Source organism: Pongo pygmaeus, chromosome 2 (assembly GCF_028885625.2).
Source record: "Pongo pygmaeus isolate AG05252 chromosome 2, NHGRI_mPonPyg2-v2.0_pri, whole genome shotgun sequence".
NCBI lineage: Eukaryota > Metazoa > Chordata > Mammalia > Primates > Hominidae > Pongo > Pongo pygmaeus.
The window spans coordinates 150,874,081-150,896,542 of record NC_085930.1 but is presented as its reverse complement, the minus strand read 5'-3'; the positions used below and the strand labels follow the sequence as shown (position 1 = coordinate 150,896,542).

The 22,462-nt window shown below is 37.9% G+C and overlaps 1 protein-coding gene across 1 annotated transcript in view; it reads left to right on the top strand.

Moving 5' to 3' along the window:
- Positions 1 to 22,462, top strand: part of GK5 (glycerol kinase 5) — a 74,193-nt gene that overhangs the window by 21,747 nt on the left and 29,984 nt on the right. Inside the window, exons 5-11 of the mRNA XM_054480207.1 lie at positions 4,669 to 4,800; positions 15,823 to 15,898; positions 17,100 to 17,161; positions 17,419 to 17,492; positions 17,697 to 17,757; positions 20,626 to 20,752; positions 22,129 to 22,233. Of these exons, the coding sequence (XP_054336182.1) occupies positions 4,669 to 4,800; positions 15,823 to 15,898; positions 17,100 to 17,161; positions 17,419 to 17,492; positions 17,697 to 17,757; positions 20,626 to 20,752; positions 22,129 to 22,233 (637 nt within the window). The remainder of the gene's footprint in view (positions 1 to 4,668; positions 4,801 to 15,822; positions 15,899 to 17,099; positions 17,162 to 17,418; positions 17,493 to 17,696; positions 17,758 to 20,625; positions 20,753 to 22,128; positions 22,234 to 22,462) is intronic.

The window sequence follows — 22,462 nt, the reverse complement described above, 5'->3', positions numbered from 1 at the left end:
ACGGGGTTTCACCGTGTTAGTCTGGATGGTCTCGATCTCCTGACCTGATGATCCACCTGCCTCGGCCTCCCAAAGTGCTGGGATTACAGGTGTGAGTCACCGCGCCTGGCCCATATTAATTATTCTAAACTTATAATGCCTCACAGTTGAATGCCTTCTCTGCTAGTGTACTGGTATCAGATGGCGCCCAGGGGACTGTCTACAGCATCAGTTTTACTTGATAAGTATTTGATGATATTAATTTAATATGAAAACAAATGTGAATATATTACAGAATATAACAGCAATGCATGAGTGAAACAATTTTGCCATAATCTCACCTGAATTGATTTTCCTTTTTGATAGTTTAATATAGAAAAATGTGCCTTGCTGCAATAACTTGTGAGAGGTGCTGTTAACAAGAAGGACACAGTAATTAAGGGAGTAAAAGTGGTTATAAGGAAATGTCATGAACACTCAATTGTATGATTTTAAATTATGCAATTTATAATCTATAATTTTATACCTTAATATATAATTTTAGTTTTTAATAGTTCATCAAACATTCTTTAAGTTGGTCATTGAGGTGTTTAACACTTTTATTGCTTTGAAAAAAAATTGTGATTTGAAAAGAAAAATTGTGATTTGAAAACATTTACTTCCATAATATGTCTCATATTTCAAATCTTTTTTTGTTTGTTTGTTTTGAGATGGAGTCTCCCTCTGTCACAACCTCCACCTCCCGAGTTCAAGCAATTCTCCTTCCTCAGCCTCCTGGGTAGCTGGGATTACAGGCACATGCCTCCACGCCTGGCTAATTTTTGTGTTTTTAGTAGAGACAGGGTTTCATCATGTTGGTCAGGTTGGTCTTGAACTCCTGGCCTCACGTGATCCGCCCACCTCAGCCTCCCAAAATGCTGGTATTGCAGGTATGAACCACCATGCCTAGCCTCAAATTTCCAATCATAATGCAGAACTGTGACCTCAAGCACAAAATTGAGCATTTAAAGCACTTTTGTCTACTTGATAATGAACATGCGCATGATCAAAGTTGTGGTTCTCTTAGCAAAAAACTTTACACAAACACACGCTTTCACAGTTTAGCACACATAATTCAAGGGCCTGTCCTGGCAGTGAAGGAGCCCCACTTTGCAGTCATCCCTTTCCAGTTGCTAATGGTTTGATTGTGGCCCTTGGAAATGTTTAGAGTGTTTTTGCCACAACTGGCACCAATGTCATTAGTTTGGCCAAGGCTAGTCTGAAGCAAAATGGTGAAGTAATTGAGGTGTATTTGCAGTCTCTTGCCACTGTTGCTTTCCTCCAGTCTCCCCAGATGCCCGGTCTTCCTCTTACTTTTTTGTTCTTATTCTTGCCTAATGATTGCTAAGGCTTTCTTCTCTTTGCTCTTAGCATAAAATCCCAACTCCTTACCAAGGTTTGGCTCTTTCTACACTTCTGACCACCTCCTAGACCTCTTTCTCCCTGAGGTTGCTAAAGATTAGCAACTCCATCTTTTTCAGCCTGTGTTTGTTCTTGTAGCACTCAAGCCCTTTCTTACCTTAAGGCCATTGTACATGCACGGGGTCTCTCTGCCATCATGGCTGGATCCTTCTCATCTTTTTAGGGTCGAGCTCATGTAGCACATCTGGGAGCCCTTCCCTGCCATCCTACTTAAAGGAACCCCCTTGCCCTCAATCTCTTATGTTGCCCTTTGTTTCCTTCATTGTACTTACTAAATTTCAAAGATTCTTAGATAAACATTTTTTAAACTGAAAATTAAATGGAAATAATTATAGATTCACATGCAGTTGTAAGAAACAGTACAAAGATCCCTTAGACTCTTTGCACTTTCTCCCAATGGTAAAATTTTGAAAAACTATAGTATAACATCACAACCAGGACATTGACATTAATACAATTCATAAATTTTATTAGGATTTCCCCAGTTTTACTTTATATTTGTCTGTGTTTGTGTGTGTGTGTATGTGTATGTATGTAAGTTCTATACAATTTTTTCCTATCTGTAGGTTCATGTATCCAGGAGCATATGCAAGATACTGAACAGTTCCATCACTACAAAGATCTCTTGTGTTGTTCTTTTATAACTATATCGACCACTCTCCTATACACCTCCCTACCCTCTCTCATTCCTAGCTCCTGGCAACCACTAATCTGTCCTCCATTTAAAAAATGTTCTAATTTGAAAAATGTTATATACATAGGATTATACTTTTAAATATATAACCTTTTGGGATTTGCTTTTTTCACTTAGTATAATTCCCTGGAGATTCATTCAAGTTGTTGCCTGTATCAGTAGTTTGTTCCTTTCTATTGCTGAGTTGTATTCAATATACAGCTGTATCACAGTTTATTTAACCATTCACTTGTTGAAGGACATCTGTGCTGATTCCAGTTTTTGGCTATTACAAATAAAGCTTTTATGAACGTTCTTTGTATAGAATTTTCTGTGAATGCAACTTTTTATTTCTCTGGGATAAAAACCTCAAGGTCATATGGTAATTGCATGTTTTCTTTTGTAAGAAACTGCCAAACTCTTTTCAAGAGTGACTATACCATTTACTTTCCCATCAGCAATGTATAAGTTATATTTTAACATCTCTGAAATCAGGATGCATTTCTTAGTAGCATGTTAAATAATGATTCATTTTACAGTCTGTCTTCTTAAATCATCTTATTTATTGATTTGATTGCTTATTTGTCTTCTCACTAAAATGTAAATTTTAAAAAGACAAGGATTCTGCCCATATTGTTCAATTTGTTTTTACAAGGCCTAGCAACAGTCTTTGGTATGCTATAAGTTACTCAGTAAATACTCATTAGATATATGAATGAAGATGCTAATTGTTTATATGTTGTCTAAAAGTGCAGGTATTAGAGCTTGTAATATTTTTGTATGACCTCACCACCCATCCTGAGGTATCTACATTTTAACAGAAGATCTCAGAAGTGTCCTAAATCTAATTTTTTATGAGAATAGTGTAGGGTGTGTAAAGAGGAATTGCCCATTTTAGTTTAAATTATTTCTTATAACAAATCAGAAGAAGGCTTATGGGTGGTCACCTTAAATACTTTTAAAAAGTCTTATGTTTTAATAAATAATGTGAAAAATCTATATGCCATGTGAAATATAAAGAAATGACCAGGTGCGGTGGTTCACACCTGTAATCCCAGCACTTTGGGAGGCCGAAGTGGGCGGATCACCTGAAGTTAGGAGTTTGAGACCAGCCTGGCCAACATGGTGAAACCCCATCTCTACTAAAAGTACAAAAATTATCCAGGTGTGGTGGTCCACGTCTGTAATCCCAGCTACTTGGGAGGCTAAGGGAGGAGAATTGCTTGAACCTCAGAGGCGGAGGTTGCATTGTGCTGAGATTGCGCCATTGCACTCCAGCACTCTAAGCAAAAAAATGTAAGCCTGGGGAACAGAGTGAGACTCACTCAAAAAAACAAAAAACAAAAAACCATATTTATGTGTGTGTGTATGTGTTTGTGTGTGTGTGTGTGTATATATAGAAATAAAGAAAGTGTGAGCACTGAATAAGATGAGAAGGAAGTTAAAAGGACAAGACTGAAAGAGAGAACTGAGTCTACAAATTTTCTTAATTGATGTGTTATCAATTAAAAATGAAAGAAAAAAATTATATTATTACTTTTCACAAATAAACCAACATCTTTAAATTTATTTTAGGGAGTGAGGTAGGATTAACAAAAGTGGGTAAGTTCAACAAGAAGTGGGCAATACTTCATAAGTGTTTTGTAAAACATCAGTTTCACAAGTTGAAGTGTCCATCTATATCCCTGTAGTGTGTGGCAGGATAGGGTTTTTTTTTTTTTTTCCCAGTATGTCTTGAAGACCTTAAAACTCAAAGCTTGTTTTCTGTGTACCTAAGGCTTTTTGTAAATTAAAGATTTTGCTTATGTTTTATCTTTGATCATTAGATAAGTATAGGTAGTATTAAATAAAATCATACAACCAGATTTTAAGTACTTAATGTATAAGGAAATTTCTGTGTTAGTGCTAACTTAATTTCTAATAGGAAAGAAAAAAAGCTAATAAGAGCTTATCCTTCATTGTCTAGTATTAAGAGTTCTCAGGTCTTTGATTCATAGAGGCAGCTTGAAGCTAAGAGACAAGATTATGATTAATGTGAAAATATTTGGACTATGAGCCTTCAAAATCAAAGATTAGCTGATAACTTTATATAGATGTTATTACTATTAGAATAGTAGTGAATTAATGCTATTCTACTAAATAGTATAGATTTATCTGGGAGGCCTGCAATAAACTTAAAGTGTACATATCCCACTGAAATAAGAATACTACAAATATAGCCTCCTTCCTAGAGTCTCTCCCTTTACTATCATAGTTAAAAATAGGTAGAGAGGTAAAAATATAGTTTTTTTTTTTAAGAAAAGTTTATAGTAGGTACCTGAGCATCTGGTATTTGCTAAAATAATTCAAAGTAGATGTGTTGCATTTCATATGTTAGAATACAAACTGCCCATTTAGGATAATATTGCTGTTTTTTATTTTCTTAAGTGCAGAAAACACTATTATAAGTAGTTAAATGACTTGTTATTGGGTTTGTTTGCATGTATATAGAATTGATGTGGAAAGTTTAAACACTATTAAATGCATTTTCCTAAAATATGTTTTTTAAAATATAGATATTTCACAGTTCTTGCCGAGTACTTCACTTCTTCACTAGAAGTAAACGACTTTTTACAGCCAGTTTGTTCACTTTCACAACCCAGCAGACTTCTTTGAGATTGGTCTGGATTTTGCAGAACCTGACTGAGGTAAGAAAATACTGTGTGTATGTGGAAACCATATAAAGACTATGGGGAAGAAAAAATTAAAGGAATAAAGATAGTAATTTGATTATTTGAGGGAAAATTAAGTGTCTACCACATATTGGAATGGAAGACAAAGTGGCATCTTGTTTTTTTTTTTTGTTTGTTTTGCTTTTCTTTTTGAGACAGAGTTTTGCTCTTGTTGCTCAGGCTGAAGTGCAGTGGTGTGATCTCGGCTCACTGCAATCTCCGGCTCCCAGGTTCAAGTGATTCTCCTGCCACAGCCTCCCGAGTAGCTGGGATTACAGGTGCCCGCCACCACGCCCGGCTAATTTTTTGTATTTTTAGTAGAGACGAGGTTTCACCATGTTGGCCAGGCTGGTCACAAACTCCTGACCTCAGGTGATCCGTCTGCCTCAGCCTCCCAAAGTGCTGGGATTACAGGTGTGAGCCACCACGCCCAGCCATATCTTTGATTTATGTCAGTGGAATTCTTTTCTGTCAGACTCCTTTTGCTCAACATTATGTTTTTGACATATAGCGATGTTGTGTGTAAATTACTTTGCTTATATTTTCATTGCTATTTGCTGTTCAATGTATGATTTTACCATAGTTTATTGTCTATTCTATTCATGTACATTTGGGTTATTTCCTGTTTTCAGCTGTTATGAATAATGCATCTCTTGGTGTACATGTAATTGCTATGTCTGTACATAGGAATGGAATTTTTAGGGCGTGAATGTATATATATATCTTCACCTTTTTTTTTTTTTTTTTTTGGAGACAGAGTCTCACTCTGTCACCTAGGCTGGAGTGCAATGTGCGATCTCAGCTGACTGTAACCTCTGCCTCCCAGGTTCAAGCGATTCTCCTGCCTCAGCCTCCTGAGTAGCTGGGATTACAGGCGCATGCCACCATGCCTAGCTAGTTTTTGTATTTTTAGTAGAGATGGGGTTTCACCATGTTGTCCAGGCTGGTCTTGAACTCCTGACCTCGTGATCTGCCTGCCTCAGCCTCCCAAAGTGCTGGGATTACAAGCGTGAACCACCATGCCCAGCCATATGTCTTTATCTTTAATGGATAATGTCAAAACACTTTTGCAAAGTGATAATGACAATTTACACACTCTATCAGTATGTGATCAGAGGACTTTTTATTTCATTTACTATCATAATTGACATTATTAGTCTTTTATATTTTAGCCATCCTAGTTGGTGAGTAATAATATCTGAGTGTGATTTTAGACTGGATAAAAAAACAAGATCTAACTATATGTTGTCTATAAGGGACACACTTAAGATTTAAAAAATATAAAGAGGTTAAAAGTAAGTGAGTGGAAAAGATATATCATGTAAACAGTCACTGTAAAAACCTGGAGTGGTTATATTAACATCAGACAGTATAGACTTTAAAACAAAAACATGTTACTAGAGATAAAAAGGGAATTTTATAATGATAAGATGGTCAATTCATCATAAATATATAAGTTATAAACACCTAATAACAGAGGTCCACAATACAGGAAGCAAAAATGGACAGAATTGAAGGGAAAAATAGAAAGTCGAGCAGTGATAGTTGGAGACTTCAATACCCCACTTTCTTTTTTTTTTCTCCTTTTTTTTTTTTTTGAGACGGAGTCTCACTCCGTCACCCAGGCTGGAGTGCAGTGGCGTGATCTCGGCTCACTGTGCGCTCCAGCTCCCAGGTTCACATCATTCCCCTGCCTCAGCCTCCCGAGTAGCTGGGACTACAGGCACTCGCCACTGCACCTGGCTAATTTTTTGTATGTTTAGTAGAGACGGGGTTTCACTGTATTGGCCAGGATGGTCTTGATCTCCTGACCTCGTGATCCACCTGCCTCGGCCTCCCAAAGTGCTGGGATTACAGGCGAGAGCCACCGCGCTTGGCCCTCACTTTCAATCGTGGATAGAATAACTAGACAGAAGATTAACAAGGAAGTAGAAAATTTGATTAACAGTAACAACTAACTAAACCTAAGAGACATTTATAGAAAACTCTACATAAGAACAGAATATACATTCTCCTGAAGTGTACGTGGAATTTTCTCCAGGATAGATCATAGGCTAGGCCATACTACAAGCCTCAATAAATTTAAAGGGATTGAAATCATATGAAGTCTGTTGTCTGACTGTAAAGGCTTCAAATTAAAAGTAACAGAAAAAACTTGGGAAGTTAAAAAATATATGAAGATTAAACAACACACTTAAAAATAACCAATGGGTCCAAGAAGAAATCATAAGAGAAATTAAGAAATACTTTGAGGTGAATGAAAATGAGATACAACATACCAAAACTTATTAGATGCAGATAAAGTACTTAGAAGGAAATTTATAGCAAGACTATATTACATGTAGAAGAGTGTATTTAAAAAGAAGCAAAATATCAAGTCAATAATCTACCATTCTACCTTACGACATGGAAAAAGATGAGCAAACTAAACCCAAAACAAGCAGAAGGAAAGAAATAATGGAATTAGAACAAAATTAATGCAATAGAGAATAGAAGAACAGTGAAGAAAATCAATAAAACTGAAAGTTGCTTCTTTGAAAAGATTAGCTAAACTGACAAAGACGAGAGAAAACCCAAATAACTAAAATTATGAATTATTATGAAATTACGGATATTAATACTGACCTCACAGAAATAAAAAGGATTAATAGGCAATACCATGAGCAAGTGCATGCCAACAAATTATATAACCAAGATAAAATGAAAAATTTCCTAGAAATATACAAACTACTGGAAATAAGGAGAAATAAATAATCTGAATAAATCTATAACAAGTAAAGAGATTGAAATAATACATAATAAATTCTCACCTAGAAAAGCCCAGAACCAGATGGCTTTACTAGTGAATTTTACCAAAAGTTTAAAGAAGAATTAACACAATCCTTTCACAAATTCTTCCAAAAAATAGAAGGGGAAAATAGACAATTGAATAGTAATAGTTGGAGACTTTAATACCCCACTATCAATAGTGGATTATACTTCCATTATTGGAGTGAGAGATACTTCCCAGCTCTTTCTTTTAGGCCAGTATTCCCTGATAACCAGATCAAAGACATCAAGAGAAAAGAAACTGATAGACCAATATTCCTTATGAATACAAATGCAAAAATCCTCAACAAGGCTGGGTGTGGTGGCTCATGCCTGTAATCCCAGCACTTTGGGAGTCTAAGGCAAGAGGATTGCTTGAGCCCAGGAGTTCAAGACCAGCCTGGGCAATATAGCAAGACACCATCTCTCCAAAAAAATTAAAAATTAAAAAATTAGCTGGGTATAGTAGTACACACCTGTAGTCCCAGCTACTTGGGAGACTGGGATGGGAGGATTGCTTGAGTCCAGGAGTTTGAGACAGCAATGATCTAGGATCACACCACCACTGCACTGCAGCCTGGATGACAGAGCAAGACCCTGTCTCTGGAAGGAAACCACATACACACACAAAACTTCAACAAAATATTAGCAAGTCAAATCCAGCAACACATAAAAAGGTTTATATATCATGACTAAGTGGGATTTATCCCAAGAACACAGGATTGGTTTAGCATTCAAAAATCAATTAATATGGATCTTTTATAAAAACTGGTAAATGTAAAAAAATAGAAAATTAATATACACCGTATTAATAGAATAAAGGACAAAAAACACATGATCATGTCAGTAGATATAGAAAAAAGCATTTCACAATATCTAGCCCCTCTTCATGATAAAATGCTCAATGTACTAGGAATAGAAGGAAGCTCCTTCAACCTGATCTTTGAAAAACCCACAGCCGACACCATACTTAATAGTTGAAGACTGAATGTTTTTCTCCTAAGTTTGGGAACAAGACAAAGATGTCCACTCTCACCACTTCTAATTAACATTGTATGAGAGGTTCTAAGCCCGGGCGGTTGAGCATGACACTATAATAAAAGGCAACTAGATTGGAAAGGAAGGAGTAAAACTATCTCTATGATGCAGATGACATGATCTTGTATATTGAAAATCCTCAGGAATTTCCTAAAAAAATTAGCACTAATATTATAAATGAGTTTAGCAAGGTCGGAGGGTATAAGATCAATATACAAAAAAAAAAAAAAAAATTTCTTTTTTGAGATAGAGTCTGTCACCCAGGCTTGAGTACAGTGGCACGATTGCAGCTCACTGTAGTCTCAACCTCCAGGCTCAAGAGATCCTGTTACTTCAGCCTCTGGAGTAGCTGGGACTACAGGCGCACACCACCATGCCCAGTTAATTTTTTTTTTTTTTTTGAGATGGAGTCTTACTCTGTCATCCAGTCCGGAGTGCGGTGGCATGATCTTGGCTTACTGCAACCTCTGCCTCCCAGGCTCAAGCGATTCTCCTACCTCAGCCTCCCAAGTAGCTGGGACTACAGGCGTGCGCCACAACGCCCAGCTAACTTTTGTATTTTTAGTAGAGACGGGGTTTCGCTATGTTGGCCAGGCTGGTCTCTAACTCCTGATGTTAAGTGATCCGCCCATCTCAACCTCCCAAAGTGCTGGGATTACAGGTGTGAGTCACTGTGCCTGGCCCCAGTTAATTTTTAAATTTTTTTTGTAGAAACAAGGTCTCACTATTTTGTCCTAGCTGCTCTTGAACTCCTGAGCTCAAGTAATCTTCCCACCTCAGCCTTCCAAAGTGCTGGGATTACAGGTGTGACCCGCCGCACACAGCTAAAAATTAATCGTGTTTCTATATACTAGCAATGAACAACTAGAAAATGAAATTAAGAAAACAATTTCGGCTGGACGCAGTGGCTCGTGCCTGTAATCCCAGCACTTTGGGAGGCCGAGGCGGGTGGATCACCTGAGATCAGGAGTTCGAGACCAGCCTGGCCAACATGGTGAAACCTCGTCTCTACTAAAAATACAAAAATTAGCCAGGCATGGTGGTGGACTCCTGTAATCCCAGCTACGCGGGAAGCTGAGGCGGGAGAATTGCTTGAACTGGGGAGGCAGAGGTTGCAGTGAGCTGAGATCACACCATTGCACTTCAGCCTGGGCAACAGAGCGAGATACTGTCTCCCCCCTCCAAAAAAAAGAAAGAAGGAAAACAATTTCATTTACAAAAACATCAGAAAGAATAAAATACATACGAATAAGCTTAACTACAAAATATATACTTTGAAAAGTACAAAACATTGTTGAATACAGTTAATGAAGGCCTAAATAAATGGAAAGACATCTTATATACATGGATTGGAATATTTAATACTGTTAAGATTATAGTATTCAAATTTATCTACAGGTACAATACAATTTCTACCAAAATTCCTGCTTTTTTATTTTTGTAGCAGACAAGCTGATCCTAAAATTCACATAGAAATTTGAGGAACCCAAATTAGCAAAAGAATCTTGAAAAAGGAACAGTATGGGAAAACTCACACTTCTCAATTTCATGTGGCTTTAATTTGCATTATTCTATTTCCTAACAAAGTTGATGTCTTTTCACATACTTACCATTTGTATATCCTTTTGTGAAGCACCTCAGTCCTTTGTTTTCTAAAAAATTAATACACTTTAATTTTAGAGTAGTTTTAGGTTTACAGAAACATTCAGCAGTAAATATAGTTTCCATATGCCCTTACTCCCCAACAGTTTCTGCTGTTATTAGCATCTTGTATTATGGTGGTACATCTGCTACAATTAATGAACCAATATGGAAACATTATTATTAATGTAATGTATCTACCATTGCAGTACTATTATACACCATAGTTTCACTGTCCTGAAAAATTCCCTATCCTTCACCTACTCACATCTCTTTCTGAACCCTGGGTGACACTGATATTTTTATTGTGTCTATAGCTTTGTATTTTCCAGAATATCATATTGTTGGAATCATATAGTATATAGACTTTATGGACTGGCTTCTTTCACTTAGCAATATGCATTTAAGGTTTCTCCATGAATTTTTGTGCCTTGATAGCTCATTTCTTTTTATCACCTAATAATATTCTATTGTCTGAATGTGGCACAGTTTATCCAATCACCTTTTTTTTTTTTTTTTGAGACGGAGTCTCACTCTGTCACCCAGGCTGGAGTGCAGTGGCATGATCTCAGCTCACTGCAACCTCCACCTCCCAGGTTCAAGCGATTCTCCTGCTTCAGCCTCCCAAGTAGCTGAGATTACAGGTGCCTGCCACCATGCCCAGTTAATTTTTGTATTTTTAGTAGAGACGGGGTTTCATCATATTGGCCAGGCTGCTCTCAACCTCCCGACCTTAAGTGATCCACCTGCCTTGGCCTCCCAAACTGCTGGAATTCCAAGCATGAGCCACCGTGCCCGGCCTATCCAGTTACCTGTTGAAAAACATCTTGGTTGCTTCCAGTTTTTGGCAATTATGAATAAAACTGCTATACACTTTTGTGTGCAGGTTTTTATTTGGACATAAATCTTCAACTCATTTGAGTAAATAGGTGTATGATTGTTGGATCATATGGTAAGACTGCATTTAGTTTTGTAAGAAATTATCAGGCTATCCTCCAAAGTAGCTGTGTCATTTTGCATTCCCGCCAACAGTTGGAGAGTTCCTCTTGCTCCATATCCTTGCCAACATTTGATGTTGTCAGTGCTTTGGATTTTAGCTATTTTAATAGGTGTGTAGTAGTATCTTATTGTTTCAATAGGTGTGTAGTAATATTCATTGTTTACAGTTTCCTAATGACTTGTGATACAGAGCATATTTTCATATGCTTATTTACCATCGGTATATCTTGGGTGAGGTGTCTGTTCAGATCTTTTGCCATTAAAAAAATTTTTGTTTGGTTGTTTTGAGACAGATTCTTGCTCTGTCACCCAGGCTGGGGTGCAGCGGCATGATCGTGGCTCATTATAGCCTCAAAACTCATGGGCTCAAGTGAGCTTCCTGCCCCAGCCTCTTGAGTAACTGGGACTACAGGCGTGTGCCACCATGCCTGGCTAATGTTTTCACTATTTATTTATTTATTTAGAGACAGAGTCTCACTCTGTCACCCAGGTTGAATGCATTGGCATCATCTCGGCTCACTACACCCTCTACTTCCTGGGTTCAAGTGATTCTTCTGCCTCAGCCTTCCAAGTAGCTGGGATTATAGGAGGCTAATTTTTGTATTTTTAGTAGAGATGGGGTTTCACCATATTGGCCAGACTGGTCTTGAACTTCTAACTTCAAGTGATCCACCTGCCTCGGCCTCCCAAAGTACTGGGATTACAGGCATGAGACACAGCGCCCAGCCAAATATTTTCACTTTTAATAGAGACAGAGTGTTGCTATGTTTCCCAGGCTGGCCTCAAACTCTTGAGCTCAAGTGATCCTGCCACCTTGGCCTCCCAAAGTGCTGGGCTATAGGTGTGAGCTATTGCACCTAGCCCCACTTAAAGTTTTTTTTTAATGTGTAGACTTATTGTTAGGCAATTGATATCTTTTGTAGCTATTTTAACTAGCCCTTTAAATTATTATACTTCTTGCCAGGCGCAGTGGCTTATGCCTGTAATCCCAGCACTTTGGGAGGCCGAGGTGGGCGGATCACGAGGTCAGGAGTTCAAGACCAGTCTGGCCAATATGGTGAAACCCTGTCTCTACTAAAAATACAAAAATTAGCCGAGCGTGGTGGCGCGCACCTGTAGTCCCAGCTACTCGGGAGGCTGAGGCAGAAGAATCGTTTGAACCCAGGAGGTGGAGGTTGCAGTGAGCTGAGACTGCGCCACTGCACTCCAGCCTGGGTGACATGGCCAAACTCTGTCTCAAAAAAAAAAAAAATTATTTATACTTCTTTTTGGCTGGTCTTTAGAAATATAGTTACTTTTTGTGAATTGACCTTTAATCCAGTAATGTTGCTGAATTCACTTAGTTATTCTAGTAACTTATCTAATAGCTTTTTTTGCAAGGGATGTTTCTGTGTGTACAGTTATGTCTTTTGCAGATGACTAGATTTTTTTTCTGCTGGTTTAACACTTTTTTTCTTTTTCATTGGCAAGGACCTCCAGGATATGTTGATTAGAAGGAGTGATCATTAATTCTTTTTCTTGTTTCTGATCTTGGACCAAAGGCTTTCAACATTTCTTTACTTAGTATGAATTTGGTTTTGGGGTGCTATCCTTTATGCTTTATCAAATTAAGGAAGTTCCCTTTCTTTCCTAAGTTTGCTGACACTTTTTATTATGAATGGATATTGAATTTATCAAACATGTTTTCTGTGCTTATTATCTAGGTTTAGTGTCTTTTATGCAAGCTACTTGAGGTTTGTAGGGCTTTTTGAATTTGTTGCTTGAGGTCTTTGTTGATTTTGAAAAATTCCCAGGTGTTATCTCTTCAAATATAATTTCTGCTCCATTCTCCTTATCTTCTTTTTTTCTCAAGGCCCAAATATGGGCCATTGCCCTATGACCTCAATTCTCTATGGATCTAAGGAGAGTTGTTGATTTTCAGTTTGCTCAACTTTTTTTTTGTGAGGATGTAAGTAATGACTTCCAAGCTCTTTACCTATCAGACGGAAATTGGAGTCCCCTCTTGTACATTTTCAAATTTAGACCTTCTCACTAAATCCCCTGTATATCTAACCCTGTCTTACATATTTTCCATCCTTTTGTCTCTCTGTGCTTCATTCTACCCAGTCTATTCCAACCTGTCTTCCAATCTATTTTTCACTCTTCAATTGTTTCTAATGTGCTATTAAAACCCATCAAGTTCTTAATTTTTTAGTTCTATAATTTTTATTTTTTCCCACATAATTAGCATGTTTATTTTAAAGTCCACGACTGTGAATTCCATCGTCTGTAGCTCCCATGGACTGTCTTTTTTTTTTTTCCTGTTTTTGTTTTTCTTCATATGCCTGGTTATGTATTTGTATATATGTGTATATATGTGACCTTGACATTATATCTGTAAAATTGTGTGTAGCATTTGAGAGCCTTAACATAATACTGTCTTGCTCTTGATATGATTTATGTTTGTTTTTTCCATTCTTCCAGTTAACAAGATTATCTCAATCCACCTTAATAATTGAGATGATTCAAATCTGACTTGTAGTTCCTATGAGAGCCTGTTCTTCTAGTTTACTCCTACTCTTAGGGTAGAGCAATTTGTAGTCCTTAGCCAATGTGAGGGGGGTTGAACTAGGTCCTCCTATCTTAGGAAGCCCTGATGTCTACTCTGTGTCACCCTAGCCTCCTAAGGGCCTAGCACCTATCAGAGGCCTTGACTCATGAATATTTTTTTAATAGATGGATGAATTTACCACCTGTCAGGCATTGTGCTACTCACTGAAATACAAGTTAACTTTTGGCTATTAAAAAAAGTTGTATCTGGAACAAAGTTTAGAATAAAATTTTCTAAATTTAACAAGAGTTTGAAATGTAATAATACTTTAAAGCATTCTATATTTAAGTGGCATAACTCTTGAATGGAATCTTAAAGTACTTGTATTATAAATAACTTACAAATGACCTCGTTTTTGGAACTCATGTCATTTGTTTTCATTTTACTGATCCTTTCTACTATTAAAGTATAATTTATCTTTAAATGTTTCCATTTGCTTTTCTTTTTATTTCAGTTATTTACTTACTTAAGTATTTTTTGGAACATCTGCTATTTGCTGGGAACCCTCCTAGGTGTTGGGGATATGAATATAAATGCAATCTTGTCCCTGCCCTTAAAGAGCTAAGGGTCTAGTAGGGAGGCAGTAATGGTGTGAGATAATGGCTAAATGGAAGCTATCCACAGAATGCTACAGACTGAGTTAGAAGGAGTGTGGGAGTGGGGCAGGCTTGGACAAAGCCAGGAAATGCTGGTCTTGAAGGACAAATAAGAGTTATAAAGGTGATAAACTTTGTTTCAAGAAATTGTTTTTCAGTATGTTAATAACACCCTAACAGGCATTTCAGTTTCTCTACTAGCTATTATAGTTTAAAGAGGTGTTAACACTTCTGTTTCCCTTGGCATGCTTTATGCCAAGAATTGGCCTGTTAATAATATTTTAGGCTTTGAGGGGCATAAGGTTTTTGTCACAACCACTCTGCCATGAAAGCAGCCGTAGGCAGCAAATGAGCATAGCTGTGTTCCAATAAGACTTTACTTATGGACACTGAAATTTGAGTTTCATATAATTTTCATGTGTCACAAAATATTCTCCTTTTGTCTTTTTAACCATTAAAAATTATGAAAACCATTTTTAATTTGCTGTACAAAAACAGAGTAGGCTGGATTTGGCCTGTGGGCCATAGGATGCCATCCCAGCTTTGGGCTTTTTTTTTTTTTTTTTTTTTAGACAGAGTCTCACTCTGCTGCCCAGGCTGGAGTGCAGTTGTGTGATCTCGGTTCACTGCAAGCTCCACCTCCCAGGTTCATGCCATTCTCCTGCCTCAGCCTCCCAAGTAGTGGGACTACAGGTGCCCGCCACCATGCCCAGCTAATTTTTTTTTGTATTTTTTAGTAGAGACAGGGTTTCACTGTGTTAGCCAGAATGGTCTCAATCTCCTGACCTCGTGATCCGCCCACCTCGGCCTCCCAAAGTGCTGGGATTACAGGTGTGAGCCACCATGCCCGACCCGTTTTTGCATTTTTAGTAGAGATGGGGTTTCACCATGTTGGCTAGGCTAGTCTTGAACTCCTGACCTTAGGTGATCCATCTGCCTCGGCCTCCGAAAGTACTGGGATTACAGGCATGAGCCAACGCACCCAGCCGATTAGTGTATGTTTAAACTAAAAATGTGTATACTTTGTTATTTAAAAAAAAAAAAAAAAAAAAAAAAAACACCAAAGTAACTAACACATGCTTGGTATAAAACTAAAACCTTTCAGAAATATTGTATGAGAATGAAAATCTTCCCTCTCTCCCCTGGCTAGATCTCATGCCCTATATAATAATCACTTAGAACCATTTGGAATATATTCTAGAAATTTTTTTGTGTACATATTAATTTTTATAAAAATGGGTTTATATTGTATCACTGATCTGCATTTAATCATGCACTTAGTAATTTAGCCTTTTTGAATCGATTTTGTGCTGTTGTGTTTTCAAGGTGCAAAAGGCAGTTGAAGAAGAAAATTGCTGCTTTGGGACTATTGATACCTGGTTGTTATATAAGCTCACAAAAGGTAAAGATGACCTGGAAGATCTATTTTAAATAACCGAAATTTGATCAAGAGAAATGATTTGCCTAAAAAAAGTAGAAGTTACTTTTTTTTTTTTTTTTTTTTTTGAGCTAGGGTCTCGCTCTGTCACCCAGGCTGGAGTGCAGTGGTGTAATCATGGCTCACTGCAGCCTCAGCTTCCTGGGCTCAAGCGATCCTCCCGCTTCAGCCCCCTCAGTGGCTGGGACTATTGGTATGTGCCACCATGCCTGGCCAATTTTTTGCATTTTTAGTAGAGACAGGGTTTTGCCATGTTGCCCAGGCTGGTCTTGAACTCCTGGACTCAAGCAATCCATCTGCCTCAGCCTCCCAAAGTGCTGGGATTACAGGCATAAGCCACCGCACCTGGCCAGAAGTTTTTTTTTTTTTTCCCCCTTCCTGTACTCCAGACGTACTGCTCTTTGGTACTGTAATAACAACATGTTCTAGTAAAGCTTGACTTATTCTAGATTTATTATAAGAGGAGGACAATTTTTAAATAAATTGTGATGAAACTTCAATATAAGACTGGGGAACAGTCTTAATTTCAAGGATGATAAGACAAGTTGAGTAACAAATCTGCCCTTTTGTTAGTGGGTATAACTATGGGTGACATTAACATCTTTGAGCCTCTTTGTCATCTTTAAACTGGGAGATCATAAAGTGACAACATGTATGTAAGTACTTTTGCACAACTATAAAAGTTCATAAATATTAAGTGGGAAATTGCTTTTGGAGACTTCACATTGAAAATACACATTTTGGGCCGGGTGCGGTGGCTCACGTCTGTAATCCTAGTACTTTGGGAGGCTGAGGCGGGCTGATCACTTGAGGTCGGGAGTTCGAGACCAGCTTGACCAACATGGAGAAACCCCATCTCTACTAAAAAATATAAAATTAGCCAGGCATGGTGGCACATGCCTCTAATCCCAGCTACTCGGGAGGCTGAGGCAGGAGAATCACTTGAACCTGGGAGACGGAGGTTGCGGTGAGCCAAGATCGTGCCTTTGTACTCCAGCCTGGGCAATGAGTGAAACTCCATCTCAAAAAAAAAAAAAAAGAAAAAAAAAGAAAATACACATTTTGGAATGAATTTGAGGGTAGACAAAGGTCTATATTATATACTATGGATAGGTGTTGATTTATACTGTCTGATAATAAATGTATTTTTCCTATTTAAATTTAGGTTCTGTATATGCCACAGATTTTTCAAATGCTAGTACAACTGGACTTTTTGACCCATATAAGGTAAAAAATTTTTTTCTTCTTTTTGAATCACACATTTTTGTGTAATATAGATTTAAATTTAGATTTAGATTTAAATTTAGATTTAAATTTAAATTTAGATTTAAATTTAGATTTAAATTTAAATTTAGATTTAAATTTTTAAAATTAGTTTATTTTTAATTGACAAATATATCCTGTACAACATGATGTTTTGATATATGTGTAGAGGTTTGATATATGTAAATATGTATATTCTGATGATATGTTTTTATGCTCAGATGTGTTGGAGTGGGATGATTACCTCTCTAATTTCGATACCACTTTCTCTCCTACCTCCCGTGAGGGACACAAGGTAATAATAAACATCAGACATAGTAACCAGCACAATGGTTCTTGAATTCATTTTGTTTTCTGGGGAAAAACATTTTATTACATGTTTGAAGGACTTGTGTGTTCATTATGTAACTTTTTGGCTTATGCAAAAAAACAATTTGCTGAGTTTTAAAACTAATGTTTCTAGAGCTGTAACTAACTTTTTAATGAATTTTATTTGAAGCCACAATTTTGGATCAGTGGATGAAGAGATATTTGGTGTGCCTATACCAATAGTTGCCTTGGTAAGTAGGAAACTTGAGGGATTCCCTTTGTATAGTATAAACTAAAGTAATATGTATTAATAATTGGGACTAGCTTTAAGAGAAACAGAAGGTCTTTGGCAGAGTAAGATTAAAGTATTTTTTTTTTCTTTTTAAGTTAAAGGTCCCTGGATATGACCAGAGTATCTGCTATATTTTTGGGAAGGGGACCATTGAGCCAGTATTCTATCATGGAAGTACTTTATAACCTTTTCTGACTTGCCTGTATATTGTTTTTCAGAAAACTTAAATTTTTAAAAATTTTTTAAAATTCTGAGTAGTATTTAGTTTACATTTGGTACTCTGAGACAAAACTCAGTGATGGGGCAAATATTTATGTTCTGTTTGATAAAGTGTAACCACAAACAGTGTTAGAGCAACTTAAACTAGCAGAGAAAGTTGTATGTACATTTAATAAAGTCCTTAACCAGCATCTACCAGTAAATAAGTTTGTAGAATAATGAAATATTTGCCATTTTTTATTTTTATTTTTTTTGAGACATGGTCTCACTCTGTCACTCAGGCTGGAGTGCAGTGGTATAATCACGGCTCACTGCAGCCTCGGCTTCCTGGGCTCAGGTGATTCTTCCACCCCAGCCTCCCAAGTAGCCGGGACCACAGGTGTGTGCCACGACACCTGGCTAATTTTTTGTATTTTTGATAGACATAGGATTTTGCTATGTTCCCCCGGCTAATCTCGAACTCCTAGACTGGGGCCTTCCGCCGCCTTTGCCTCCCAAAGTGCTGGGACTACAGGCATGAGCCACTGTGCCAAGCCTGTTTTTGATTTTTAAGAGTCCTTTCACATTGCCTTTGATTTCCTGCGGCAGCTTAAGCAGGAGGTATAGACCACCTGTTGCAAGATGTGCAGTCTCCACAGTAGCTGGGGGAGCAGCTGAGGGAAAGGGAATTTAATTTCCAAGTTACAAATTCATTATCATTTAGAGAGGATTGGTCTTATTCAGTGAAGGCATGGATGCAGGGTTAGATTAAGGTATGGCTGGAAGAGTTACCAATTAGTGACAGAGGGTTCTTTAAATTAGTTGTTGTTGTTGTTTTTGAGATGGAGTTTCACTCTTGTCTCTCAGACTGGAGTGCAATGGCATGATCTCACCGATAGCTCACTGTGACCTCCGCCTCTGGGGTTCAAGCGACTCTTCTGCCTCAGCCTCCTGAGTAGCTAGGACTATAGGTGTGCACCACCATGCTTGGCTAATTTTTGTATTTTTCCTAGAGATGGGGTTTCACCATGTTGGCCAGGCTGGTCTCGAACTTCTGACCTCAGTTCTCCCAAAGTGCTGGAATTATAGGCATGAGCCACCAGGCCCAGCCTTTAGATGAGTTTTGATCCTTAAAATGTTGCTGTTTGTATATCTACATTTGACTATATTAACAAAATGTTACAATTTTTATTTTAACAAAAATGTATGGTTGGGAAATAGATGGTTTTTACTTACATCTATTTATATCAAAACATTTACCTATGTTTTATATTGTTTAATAAAATAAATTTGTGAGGGTTAGTTATTTTGACTAATGAATGAAATGAATATAAGTTGAAAATGAAAAAAAATCTTAGTTTTTTTTGGGTATCATTTTTATTCTTATCATCATTTTTTTTTTTTTTTTTTGAGACGGAGTCTCACTCTGTTGCCCAGGCTGGAGTGCAGTGGTGCAATCTCGGCTCACTGCAAGCTCCGCCTTCCAGGCTCACGCCATTCTCCTGCCTCAGCCTCCCGAGTAGCTGGGACTACAGGCACCCGCCACCAGGCCCGGCTAATTTTTTGTATTTTTTTAGTAGAGACCGGGTTTCACCATGTTAGCCAGAATGGTCTTGATCTCCTGACCTCATGATCCGCCCGCCTCGGCCTTCCAAAGTATCGGGATTACAGGCGTGAGCCACCGCACCCGGCCTCTTACCTTCGTTTCTAAGATTATTCACAGATACTTAAAAGTCGTGAAGTAGGTTACCCATTAAAAATTCCTAAGGCAGGCCAGGCATGGTGGCTCACGATTGTAATCCCAACATTCTGGGAGACCAATGTGAGAGGATCGCCTTAGGCCAGGAGTTTGAGACTAGTCTGGGTAATATAGTGAAACCCCATCTCTACAAAAAAAATTTAAAAGAATTGGCCAGGCTCAGTGGCTCACGCCTGCAATCCCAGCACTTTGGGAGGCTGGGGCAGGTGGATCATGAGATCAAGAGATCGAGACCATCTGGCCAACATGGTGAAACTCCACCTCTACTAAAAATACAAAAATTAGCTTGGCATGGTGACGCGCATCTGTAGTCCCAGTTACTTGGGAGGCTGAGGCAGGAGAATGGCATGAACCCAGGAGGTGGAGGTTGCAGTGAGCCCAGATCGCGCCACTGCACTCCAGCCTGGCGACAGAGTGAGACTCTGTCTCAATGAAAAAGAATTAGCTGGGTGTAGTGGTGTGCACCTGTAGTCCTAGCTGCCTTGTAGTCCTAGTTACTTGGGAGGCTGAGGTAGGAGGATCACTTGAGTCCAGAAGTTTGAGGCTACAGTGAGCTGTGATCTTACTGCACTCTAGCCTGGGTGACAGAGCAAGACCCTGTCTCTAAAAAACAAAACAACAACAACAAAAAACCCATAATAAAAACAATTCCTGAGGCATGTTAGTTATCTGCAGAGTATTAGTCCTAGGGAGACTCCTATCCTATGGTTGTTGCCCCCTATTCTCTTTGGGATTTTTTTTTTAATTTTAAGGAAAAGGAAAAAGAAATGAAGATGTTTAATCATGAGAGTACAATAAGTGAGACAATGGGCTATAATAAAATTGGCCACTGTTAAGGGCAATGGGTTTACATTTGAACATTTTTGGTAGGTTGCTGACCAGCAATCAGCCATGTTTGGAGAGTGCTGCTTCCAAACAGGTGATGTGAAATTAACCATGGGAACTGGGACATTTTTGGATATTAACACTGGAAATAGCCTTCAACAGACTACTGGAGGTAAGTAGTTAGAATTTATCCTATTTATTAATAAAATATCACTTCTGTTCATATTTAACTTTTGTGATACTTATACTATTTTCCCATTTTGTGATACTCTCTAACATATTTTATTCTTAAAGACAGTTAATTATCATTTCCCTTTCTTTTCCCTTTAAGTGAAAAGCATAAAAAACAAGAATGATATTATTGAAAAATTCAGGATATATGGTCAGCTTTCTGAGTATTTTTCTATAATACATGTTGTATTTGTTCAAAACTCCTACTAGGGGCTGGGCATGGTGGCTCACGCCTGTAATCCCAGCACTTTGGGAGGCTGAGGTGGGCGGATCACCCTAGGTCAGGAGTTTGAGACCAGCCTGGCCAACATGGTGAAACCCCGTCTCTACTAAAAATACAAAAAAATTAGCTGGGCATGGTGTCAGGCACCTGTAATCCCAGCTACTCGGGAGGCCGAGGCAGGAGAATCACTTGAACCGGGGAGGCAGAGGTTGCAGTGAGCCGAGATCGCACCACTGCACTCCAGCCTGGGTGACGCAGTGAGACTCTGTCTCCAAAAAAAAAAAAACAACTTCTTACTAGGGTTCTAAATTTTTTTTTTTCTATTTGTTAGAAAATTATTTTGTGAATTTCTTTGAGTGGTAATCCTCAGCTAGTGACCAATGCAATGGATAATGACAATTGACAAGAATTTGCTCTTTTTAATAGAACAAATCCTGGGATTTACAAACCAAGAAATCTAGATTATAGAACTATACTCTGGAGGGCTGAGAGCTCTTAGTTTGGGCCCTGTTTCCGTAACATGGTTACTAAGAGGTGGCTTAAAAAATCTTTTTCCTACCTTTTATCCCTCCTCAAGCTCTTCTTTTTCCCCTAACTAGGAAAATGGAATTAGAAAATGTTGATAATTCTATTAGATTGTTTCTATTTAGGAGCCTTGTTTGAAAACCACAGATAAATACAATAGCATAGTTCTCTGGCAAACCAATCTCATAGTACCCTTTTATTTCTCGATTAAAATATTTATTGCCATGTTTCTAGAGATGTAGACATGCCTATAGCTAATACAAATTAGTATTTATTGTTCATATTATGTGCCAGGCACTGTGCTAAGTTCTTTTTATGTGTTAATTCAATTTGTTCATTTCATAGCTCTCTGAGGTAGGCCATTTTGTAGTTAAGGAAACTGAGGCTAAAAGGTTAGAAACTTGCAAGACTACAGCTAGTAAATGTAAGAGGGCTGGAGTTTGAATGTCCACAGTCTGACTTCAGAGGCACTTTGCAGTTTTTTGAGATAACCAAATCATTACATTGTAGAAGTCTCTATAATGAATTATGCATATATTTGACTTAACTTTCATTGTTTGCTTTGCAAGGCTTTTATCCATTAATTGGGTGGAAGATTGGGCAAGAAGTTGTATGCTTAGCTGAAAGCAATGCAGGAGACACTGGTACTGCCATAAAATGGGCTCAGCAGTTAGGTAAGTTGTCTTTTAAATGGATTTCACAAGCCAGACCTAAAGAATTCAAGAATGCCACAGGATTGCAGATTAGTAGGGAGCAAATGGATTGTTCAAATGAAACACTAAAATAAAATGACGTCTATTAAAAGAAAATATAAAGTATTTTTATGATATCAAAATGGTAAAAGGCTAGGTCTTAAAGACAGGAACCATAAAGAAAAAGAATAATAGATTTAACTATATAAAA